The sequence below is a fragment of the Austrofundulus limnaeus genome, unplaced genomic scaffold (genome assembly GCF_001266775.1).
Source record: "Austrofundulus limnaeus strain Quisiro unplaced genomic scaffold, Austrofundulus_limnaeus-1.0 Scaffold76, whole genome shotgun sequence".
Lineage (NCBI taxonomy): Eukaryota > Metazoa > Chordata > Actinopteri > Cyprinodontiformes > Rivulidae > Austrofundulus > Austrofundulus limnaeus.
In genome coordinates, this window is record NW_013952478.1 from 522,063 (window position 1) to 533,272 (window position 11,210).

Below are 11,210 nucleotides of genomic sequence, written 5' to 3' on the forward strand. Positions count from 1 at the left end.
ACACACACACACACACACACACACACACACACACACACACACAGGGACAGTTAATGTCGGTTTATGTCATAGTACCGGCAAGAACTTAAAACTACTTTCACCCCTGGGTAAAACTAAGTTAAGATTCAAACCTATTGCTGTATTTTATGGTTTTGAAAGATGAAATCTGAGGTCTCCTCCTCTGTTTAAAGTTGTTTTTTCTTATTTGACGTAAATATCTTTCTTCACCCCCCCTCTCCTTGTCTCAAAACTTCTGTCTTCACTGTACAAAAAAATGAACATGTTGGTGAGTCTGGTCCTGAAGTGATAACTGTCCTGAGTTGAGCCATGCTTCTGTAGAGAGGTTGTTTAGTTTCTTCAACCTGCTCTGAACTGCACACACACCACTCAGCTTGGGTTTGAGTGTCCTGGTCTTACGATGGACTGGCCTCTGTCTGAGGGTCCTGCTGGGTTTAAAATGTACCGGGGTCTTGTGTTTCGAGAAAAAACAGAGACTCCAGCAACAAATAGGGAGACGGCTCAGTGGTTAGCACTGACGCCCCACAGCAAGAAGGTTCTGGGTTTGATTCCTATTTTGGACCTGGGGTCTTTCTGTGCAGAGTTTGCATGTTCTCCTCATGCTTGTGTGGGTTTTCTCCAGGTACTCCGGTTTTCCCCACTCCTTCAGGCCCAAGCCTCCCTTGAAAAAGAGATCTGGGATCTCAATGGGACTTGCCTGGTTAAATAACGGTAAATAAATATCCACAGGTTTGGACAGGAAGGGAATCAGCTTCAGAATAAAAGTCCAATTGTTTTTTTTTTATTTTTTAACTTTTATTTTTGGCTGTACACTGGTATCCCTAGTTATATGTTTGATTTATCTACACAGGGTAATAATATTTAAAGATTTTGTAGGAAAACTGTAACTTAACACCATCTATATAATCCAAGCGTGTTTGTGTGTACAGGGCTCCTACAGTGTAAGGCAAGTTAAATTTCAGACTTCTTTAAAGTGTAACTTACCCCCCCTGTGAAAAGATAACTCCGCCCCAAGGCGAAATTTGAAAAATTCATCAAAGTGGGTGGGGAAGGGGGTTTAGAGAGCGGAGGTGTGGCCAGGAGAAGAGAACGTGACAGCTAGCATTAGCATAATTGATGCTACATGGAAAGTGACCACAGTATGCAGACAGTTATATCCCTGAGCGTCTGAGGTGGAGGATTTTCACCCCACACCAGCCTCAGACAGAGGAGGAGGAGCGCTCTTGACAGAAAAAAATAAAAGCATACAGCTGCTCATGATCGCTAGTTTAAATCAGGAATAAAAGTAGTTTACCTGTATAAAGAGCCCTAAATATCCACAAATTTTGCAAAAAATCCTAACAACTCGCACCCGCGGGGGGGGCTGCGGACATGAAAGCTCCTGCTGTGGAGCAGGAGGAAAGGAGAGGGGGAAAAGTAACTTATAGCGGCAGAACAGGTTGGAAGATGGCTGTTTGATGTTATTTATTGTTTTTTAAATCATCCTATAGGCTCTGACATGTTAGATAAATTTGAAAATGAGGTTTTTAAAATATCCGTAAGACTTGAAAAAATCCGTGAGATTGCTCTATACGTCCGTATACCTGCAAAATGATGTAAAATCCTTATAATTTACAGACAATCTGTATAAGTTGCTGCCTTTCTTTCCCTCCTCTGGTCTCTTTCTCTCTCTCTCTCTCTCTCTGTGTGTGTGTGTGTGTGTGTGTGTGTGGAGAGAGACAGAGGGGGAGAGAGAGAGCAGTCAGCTCTCCCCACCCGAGGCTGAAGGTCAACAGACGATCATGCTAAGCTTGCTAACTGTTCCACCCTCTGACTGCTGCAGGGGCGTGTCTTAGAGAGAGGCTTTTATACCAGAACACAGCTGCTGTGACGAAACTGTGCAGAACCACGTCAAAGCGGAGAGCCGTTAACCAATATGCAAATTAGCCTGCAGTACCACTGCTCCACCCATATGCGCAGCAAAAAGACATTTTTAGACCAAATATTATAGATTTGAACAAATACACACAAAAACATCAAAATTAGCACAGAAACAGTACTATATAACATTTTAGACACATTCTAGACAGTTTATCAGCTAAAAAAAGTTAATTTTGGGGTAAGCTACTCTTTAATGCCAAGTGAAATGAAATTTAAGACTAATTTTACAATAAAAACAAATGACAAAAAAAAATTTCAAACTGGCAGAAACTCATGAATCAAAGTTTTTTTGGTTGAAGTATTCAAATATTGCTAAAAAAATATTTGTTTTTATCCATATGCATTTTTGTCAAATATAGCAAAAACATTCTTGGCAGTCAGTTTTAAACCTAATTTAATTCCTGGAAATCATCTAACGAGACAACGTTTGGAGTTTTAAGACCCACAGTGGGTTCTCATCCACAACTGAACAGTTGAGATATTTGCATGTGAAGTAACAGGAAGTGATGTCAAAGGGGAATGTCTGCATGTAAATATTTAAAAAATAAATGTTTCCAATTATTTCATTATTCGAGACAAATCATCCTACTTGCAATGTGTTAACATTTTTAAGACCACTGAAAGATTGATTTAAGACATTTTAAAGCTAATCAAGGCCTTAATTTTGGATTGATGAATTCAAGACCTTTCAAGACTTTGTAAGGATCTGCAGGAACCCTGGTGAATCTGGTCAGCTATAAAAACAGTTCCAGCTGCTGCCGGGCTCAGAGCTGAAATATGGAAATATATATCTCTAGTGGGCGACAGGAAAAGCTTCATGGCTAAAGGGCCTTGCATAGAAAACAGTGGGGGTCTCAGAGGGAGAAGACCACTCACGTGTCAAGGCATCGTTAGCCAGGACCAAGCTGCGCCTCTCACCCTCCAGCCTGCTGCTCCTGGCCTCCAGAGAAGCAGAAAGCTCCTGGGTTTCAAACAGGACCGTCTCCAGGGATTCTTTCTCAGCTCTGAATCACAGCAACAAGCAAGAAAAAAGACATTTGATACTCTAAGTACAGAGGGTCGTAAAATCAGAGGTCTATAAGGTCCTTGAAAAAAATAACTAAGTAAAATAACATGAACAGAAAATGACTTTGGTAAAAATAAATTTCACTGATGAGAAAACTACTCAAGTAAAAGTCAAAAAACWGTTCACAAAAATTGGGAAAGTAAAAGTACTTTTACACACTCTAAGAAATAAACTGTTGAATTTACTGAACCAAACTGGTTCCACTAAACCAGGTTGTATGAATTGAGTAATATATGTATATTCTTTATTTTAATTTACTCAACTAGGCATGGTGGAGCCAGTAGACATGACTTTGTTGAGTAAATTCAACATTTCATTTTTCAGAGCAGAAACATCTTTCATGATGAGTTCAAACATATTTAATTTTGTAACAAGTAACTAGGTGTTATACTGTATTTTAAAGTAAATAAGTAAAAGTATCATTTTTGGCTTTAAAACATAACAAAATAAAAGTAAAAGTAGCTATTTAAAAATAATTGGTAAAATTACAAATCGTCAAAAAAAAACTACTTAAGTACTGTAACAAAGTAGATGTACTTAGTTACTATAAACCTCTGCATAAAATATAATATTTCATTACAAACTTAAGTTTCCAAATAAACCAATTTACAAATAGAGACTTGTGTTTAAATCACACTGTTCTAAAGACACAATATCATTTAGTTTAACTAAAACACACACAGACACACACTGAGGACACTGTATTAAACTGTTAGCCGCAACATTGTGTATTAGTGTAGTAATCTGACATTAGCCTTAATATTTGTATTGTCATTCATGTTAGTTGTTAAACATTCAAGAACTTGCTAATAATGTCAAAGTTGTCCCACACAACGTCACAAACCGAACCACACAAAGCAACACAAAGTCAGACCTCAGTGCTAGCAGCTCCTGGGTAAGGCCGCAGCTCTTTTGGTTAACAGAGTTGAGCTGAACATCCAGAGCTGCCTTGTCTTTGGCCAGCTCCTCCCAGTCCTGGGTCACTCTCCTAACAGCTGTGCTCTTTAAGTCCAGCTCCTTCCTGCATGCACACAGCTCGTCTCGTAGGACCTGCACCTGCCCTCTGGTCTGGAGTGCAGCAAACACAAACAAACAAAGAGTAGAATACAGTGTGTATCAAGCAAATGTTTCACTCTAAAACAGTTACAAAGTTTATTTAAGTTCCAAAAGTTGTGATTAGATCATTAAATCTGTACACTTTGAGATCTGATTTTCTAAATTAATATTAAACTCAAGAAGTTTGTGACTTTTTTCACTTCTAAATGAGGGTAAAATATAAAAAAAAATCTGAATGTGTTGCTCTTGCCTACAAGTCTAATTTGTACTGTAAATTATTTTAAGTAAAATATTTTCTCAGTGTGCCAATTCAGGCATTACTCTTCCTGTTCTCTACTCCTCCTTCTGTCGTGTTTATTTGTGATTGTGTTTCATTATTTAGCCAGACCTTGTTTTGTCTCATCTGAACATCTTCCTGTGTTTAACAAGCTTTCTGAGTTTCCTCCACCCTCCTTGTTCAGTTTCACACACCTGTCTTTAATTTGGCCCGTTAGCTTCAGCATCAGACCCTGAAGTAACCTCTCTATGGTCAGGGTGCTTGTGTTAGGCGCTGCAGTCACTATCATAGTCTTTTGTGTTGGTAAAAGTTTAAGTTTTAGCTTTCAGTTTGTGTCCTCAAAAATCTACAACTTGGGCCACAATTTTGATACCTTTAACTTTTACACAACTGCAGTTTAAGGTTAGATTTTATTTTTATTTTTTTAAATATATAACCACAAAATGTTCAGCTTAGGAAGCCATTACCCTGGCCGGAGGCCCTTTGGAAACAAGCTCCTCACCCAGCAGGGATGGTTTCCTGATGATTTTGCCCCACATGCCCACTTCTATCATGTGAGAGAGTACTAGTGTGCTACAGTACTGTGAGATGATTTTTTTGTGTGAAAACTTGTTTTTAAGGTAAATGTCTGATGGTGTTGACATGTATGGGTGTCAGTCAGTGCTTCAGAGTGCTGAATACACACATCCCAACTCTCAGGGACTTTCAATGAATTTGATCTCAAATGTTTCTCTTCAAATCTGGAAGTGAAGTCTAACATTACTATAAAGCCTCTAGAAAACATGTAGCCTGGCCATTACTTTCCTAAAGCCTGCAGCTCTCATCTACAGCCATCTTGTTCAGCTCGGTGCTTCTCTCCTCTCAGTAGAGGATGGTTGTTTACAGCGCACGTAATACCCGGTTAGCTTCTTAGCTTAGCTTCCTTCACGGTCGAGCTGGTGCACTAGATGTCACAGCCAAACTTTAAACAATTGGGTCATTTTAAACTTCAACAGAGTCCAAGTTTCCAGCAAGCAATCGCTTCTCAATAGTCGACAGTCCAGACCCTCAGTACGAAGCAATGCGAAGAACACGGGGCTGGTTTTAACCAGGCTACAGAACATGGATGGATGCTGGAATTTGCGGTGGTAGCTAAATTTGACTCTTTAAAAATTTCTTCAGAAATTTATTTAAAGGGACAATATTATGTGTTTCTCAGGCATATATTTGAATTCTATCCCATAATAAAGTAACTGTCACCTTAATTTATTAAAATGTTGTTTGTATGTTTAAATAGAAAATAAACTTGACTTCTCATATCTGTTTCTAAACACCTTGAAATTGGCCTCTGTCTCTTTAAGAACCTCCTTCTGCTTCTGTCCCACCCATTTCAGCACGGGGCCGGGTCTGTGTGCTTTGTGATGAGAAAGATCAGCTTGGAGACACAGACCAGAGGAGGAGTTGATCCCAAAAGGTGGTTCTAGTCCCAACTGTTTGTTGTTGCTCCCCTGCCTGCTGCCTCAGGACACTACAGGATTCCTCAAACATGCATGAATGAGTCAAAAGTAAGACTCTGGACATGTTTTTGATGAGAGGATAACATTATAACATGATATAAAACTAAAATAAAGTTGATTTTACATGATATTGCCCCTTCTCTAATACTTTAACTTTATGTGAACTTGGCAAGAAGACTATTTATTTCTGGTTTGACTTCAGATATTTTGGTTTTTGCATAAATCAAAAGGATGTCAAGATGTTAGAGTATTTCCATGAACCGTACCAGTTATGATTTCATGTTTCACTCTTTATATAACAGGATTCTAATATCTCTGTTCATGAAGCAACAATCCTTTTTATTTAATTTCATAAGTGAAACTAAATATTAGTTCTCTGTTAGAAAAGAAAAGCCTACAGCATCAGATGCCACCGTGGCTAATTTCAGTTAATGAGAATTTATGTGTGAGGTATATCTAAATGTCTGGATAAAATTTGACAAATCATTCAGTTTATTTTGTTACGATTAGGATCAACATGATTCTCCTGGTTTTAGCTTCAGAACAGATAACAAATCAGGAATTCTTTTCATTTTTTACTGAAAAAAAAGAGAGCTCTGCTGAGGAAGAATGGGAAAGCTTTAGGTGTTAATTTATTGGCTCGGGCTCTAAATCTCTCCTGAGTATTATATGTCTATCAATTTATCTTTTCCAGTTTAGAATTGTTCATGAATATCCCAACACGTATGTCCCAAGTTAATCATAAAACATATAGAAGAACTCAAAACCTACTCTATAGCCCATGTAAAAGAAAAAAAAAAGAAGCTGCAGAGGCGTCCACATGTTCCTATAGGCTGTAATCACATTAAGCTGCATGAATCTGATGAGAACTATTAATAACAGTGGAGGAGTTGTTCCAGGTGGTGGGACTGAGGGGGAGTGACCGGCCGGCGGTCTCTGACCTGAGAGTACTTCTCCAGGGCCTCAGATTTCTCCTTCTGCAGGAGGCTCAGCTCCACTTCCAGCTTCTGGCAGACATCTTGTAATTGGATGTGGGAGCTCTCCAGGGCTTGTTTTTCAGCGAGGAAATCCATCATCTCCATTTGTGAACGCGCCGCGTCCTCCCTGGCTGCTGCCTGCTCCGCTTCGGCGCCGCGTCTCCGTTTGTCGAGCTCCGTCTTCTCGCCTTCTATCTGGAACGGAACCCAGAGCGTGTCACGCCTCTGTCGCTCACCAGCGTTGGTTGCGTGTGCGCTCCCTGGGACTGACCTGCAGCACGAGGCGACTCAGCTCCACCTTGTCTTTGGCTAAACCTTCGTTGAGAGCTGCCATTTTGGTGAGAGAATCTTTTAGGGCGGCCTGCTGACTCTGCAGTTTGGTCAGAGCACGCTGCTGTGTAGACGTGTCCGTCTCCATCTGTGGAGTTAACCTGTTACTGTTACAGGGATGTAAACTGCCAGCATCAGGACTGCTGGTGCACGAGTCAAACCTTAGCGAGTGCCAGAGTGAGGCTGGCCTTGTCGTCCTCCAGCATCTCTTTCTGCAGACTTATTTGACTCAGAGCCTCCTTCACTGACATGAGCTCCTGGTGCAGATTGGCGTGCTTTTCATCAAGTTCCTGCAGACTCTTCTCCCTGAAACATAAAATGGATTACACATGTGACTCTCTCACAATGTCTCCTTGTTTCCTCAACAATACACAGCAATTCATCACCTCAGAGAAAGTAGTGATAAAGGCCAAATCCCTGAAGTGTTTCTTTTTGTTTTTCTATACAGTATGTCCTGTTTTGCTTCTCAATTGATCAAATCTTTTAGTTAAAAAATCCCTTTTAAAAACACTACATTCATGCAAATAATCGACAAATTTCATCCAAATATCTGGTTGCATCGTTGGCCACGACATGTGTTGTTGATCTGAGCTCTAAACACATGGAGCTTGAAAACAAGTGGGCTTGACAAGATGTTTGTTGTGTAATGGTTGTTGTGTGTTTTCATCAGTACCCTCTCTGGGCTTCTGTGCGCTGGCGTGCCAGCTGAGTCTCCAGGTCCTCCCGCTGCTGCCTCAGGAGGTCCCGCTGCCTCTGGAGGTCCAGGGATGAGCTCCGCAGTGCCTCCAGCTCGACACGCTGCGAGTTTACCTCCTGCTGCAGCCCGGAGAGCAGCATCTCCAAACTCTCTTTCTCACTGTTTGAGAGGGAAGCAGAGGGGAAAAAAACATTACTTCCATTTAAACCCCTGAGTCATAAAACAATAGTGACAAATGATAAACATGCTTTTATGGAGGCGTACCTGGAGATGAGCTCCAAAGAGCAGTGGGATCTGCAGCTGTCTCTGATGCTTTCCTCCAGGGCTTTTTGAACTTCCTGACTTTCCTTTTGTACTTCCTGGATCATCTGCTCTAACTCCATCTTCTCTGCATCCCTCTCCTGTAGGAGGTCGTGAAACGTGTCGACCTGTTCTAGAGCTGCTTCCAAACGTGCGTGCAGGTCCTGTGAATATGGGATAAATGTTGTGCCAGCAGGAATTGAATTTAAATTGCTCAGGTTGAATCTGAATGCATAATTTGAAATTGAATGCATTGGTTTGAAAATTAATTTTACTGAAGTCAAACTGAATTTAACGTTTTGAGTTTGAATGAATTTGCTTTGAAACTGTATTTTGTTCAATTAAAAATTCAGTTCGACTACTTTCACTTTCAGTTCTTAAATTCAGATTTTTGTGTCACATCCTGGTCCTTGAGAAAGCCAGCCAGAGTAATCAAACACAGATCCACAGATTTATGTTTCACTTTGGTGAAGTTTTCCTTCTGTAATGTAACAGAGTTGATGCAATCCACTGTAAAAGTGACAAAATAAAATGGTTTTATTTTATTGCAGTGATTAATTTTACCTATATGTAGAAAAAGTTACATTTACATCACACCATGGATCACATATTGATCAGATGCTGCTGCTGTAAATGTAACATTATCTATATATAGGCAAAATTAATCACTGCAATAAAATAACTTTGTTTTTGTCAGGGCAGAGTGCCTTCTCCGGGTCAGGGGGGTCGCCCTGTCTCAAGTGGAGGAGTTTAAGTATCTGGGGATCTTGTTCACGAATGGGGGAAGAACGGAGCAGGAGATCGACAGGCGGATTGGCGCAGCGTCTGCTGTAAAGCGGGTGCTGTACCGGTCCGTCGTGGTGAAGAGAGAGCTGAGTCAGAAAGCGAAGCTCTCGATTTACCGGTCTATCTACGTTCCTACCCTCATCTATGGTCATGAGCTTTGGGTCATGACCGAAAGAACGAGGTCCCGGATACAAGCGGCCGAAATGGGTTTCCTCCACAGGGTGGCTGGGCTCTCCCTTAGAGATAGGGTGAGAAGCTCGGTCATCCGGGAGGGACTCAGAGTAGAGCCGCTGCTCCTCCACGTCGAGAGGAGCCAGTTGAGGTGGCTCGGGCATCTGGTAAGGATGCCTCCTGGACGCCTCCCTGGTGAGGTATTCCGGGCACGTCCAACCGGGAGGAGGCCCCGAGGAAGACCCAGGACACGCTGGAGGGACTATGTCTCTCGGCTGGCCTGGGAACGCCTTGGAGTTCCCCCGGAGGAGCTGGAAGAAGTGGCTGGGGAGAGGGAGGTCTGGGCCTCCCTTCTGAAACTGCTGCCCCCGCGACCCGACCCCGGATAGGCGGAAGAAAATGGATGGATGGATGGATAGATGTTTTTGTCACTTTTACGCTGGATTGCATCAACTCTGTTTCAACTAACTCTTCTTTCATTTTGGACATGTCCAGTTATCAGATCATTACTGTATTTTCATGTTATTTTTTATTTAGTTAGTGATTTAAATTGATACTTTCCTCTTGTGATTTATTTGTTTTTTGCCGAACAATTTCACAACTAACTAAGATCTGTGCTCGATGCCGTGGCCTCATCAAATCTACAAACCATTACTGCAAGCTTCAAACCACTTTAGAGAAACTACTTAACAATAAAGAAAATGTTGAAAAGCAGAACAAGTGTGTTATTTGCTGCTGCATTAAAATGTGCTCGATAAAATACGACTGACAGATTTGGGATTATACTGTACTATTAAGAGGGTTAAATGATACTCCACAAATCTGATATTGTGACATTCTTAAACTGCTGACCAGCTATAATTATTTCAAATGCATAATGAAAGAAAAAATTACAACCCTTGTGTGCTTATAAATTACACAACTACATAATGTAAACTATTCAGTGCTAACCTAAAGAATTTGGTACAGAATGTTTTGAAATCACATAATCTCTGCCTGAATTATTTCTACCTTCCTTTTCCCCTCTGTTCTCAGTGTTCTGGGCAGGAAACCATTTCAATGAGATAAGCAGCATGCATCGGGCCGGTCTGACATTCACCAGACTGCAGTCCTTCAGACGAGGGAGTTGTGGACTTTATCATGCCTGAGGTCCAGACTACAGACAATTTAGCCCCCCATCTATCTGCCACCTCCAACTGTTGATTCTCAGAGACCTACCATCCTGTCCAGACTGATCTGTGCGCCGTGGAGGCTCGCATCCTTCTCACATTCCTGGCTCTGGATGTGTTTCAAGGTGTCGGCCAACTCAAGGACTCTAGGTAGGCCAACACACACACACACACACACACACACACACACACACACACACACACACACACACACACACACACACACACACACACACACACACACATTCCTGTACTTGCAGCAACCTGAGGACTTGGTATTGACTTTCATTCAGTATTGTAACTGTATTTGTCACCATTACTGGTCTATGGCTAACTCTAACCTGAACCAAAACTCTAAACCTAACTAGTAGAGCACAACAGAGCTGCAGATGAAGTGAGGACCTCACTTTGATAGTAACTATTTTGGAAGCGGTCCTCATTCTGTAGCAGAAACAAGTACAAACACACACATACACACAAGTTGTTTTTTTACATCATCATGGGACCACAGGATAAATATTGCAGTCATTTCCATGCAGATACTGTTGATTGTTAACATGAACAAGTTAGAATTAATAAAATTTWATTTTAATATGACTGACATACATTAGTTATTGCTGATGGGCATGAAGTCATTTTTAGCATCTTAGTGTGCTGCATCTATAAGACACAGGTGATGACTGGAGCTGCATTTGTCCAAAAAACTTTGTTTTTTTAAAAGCTCAACACTCAGGTTCCTCTTCACACAGCTTCCTCCTTCACATTGTGTTTTTTTCTGTGGAAGGAGTCGGATTTAGTTACGTTCAGGGATGCAATAAAAATTCTGTTTACGGTCACAAACTAGGGTGTTCCATGTCATCTTGTAAATACTACTACTACTACTACAACTACTACTACTACTACTACTACTACTACTACTACTACTACTACTACTACTACTACTACTA

General features: G+C 41.1%; 1 protein-coding gene across 2 annotated transcripts in view; it reads right to left on the reverse strand.

Annotated features, from left to right (window-relative positions):
- Nucleotides 1–11,210, reverse strand: part of LOC106519381 (rootletin) — a gene marked incomplete at its 3' end in the record, with an annotated part of 47,526 nt that overhangs the window by 2,463 nt on the left and 33,853 nt on the right. For both annotated transcript variants that reach the window (XM_014011019.1, XM_014011018.1), the window contains 8 exon segments: nucleotides 2,815–2,942; nucleotides 3,879–4,072; nucleotides 6,775–7,005; nucleotides 7,082–7,228; nucleotides 7,302–7,446; nucleotides 7,814–7,996; nucleotides 8,102–8,301; nucleotides 10,313–10,409. In XM_014011019.1, the coding sequence (XP_013866473.1) occupies nucleotides 2,815–2,942; nucleotides 3,879–4,072; nucleotides 6,775–7,005; nucleotides 7,082–7,228; nucleotides 7,302–7,446; nucleotides 7,814–7,996; nucleotides 8,102–8,301; nucleotides 10,313–10,409 (1,325 nt within the window).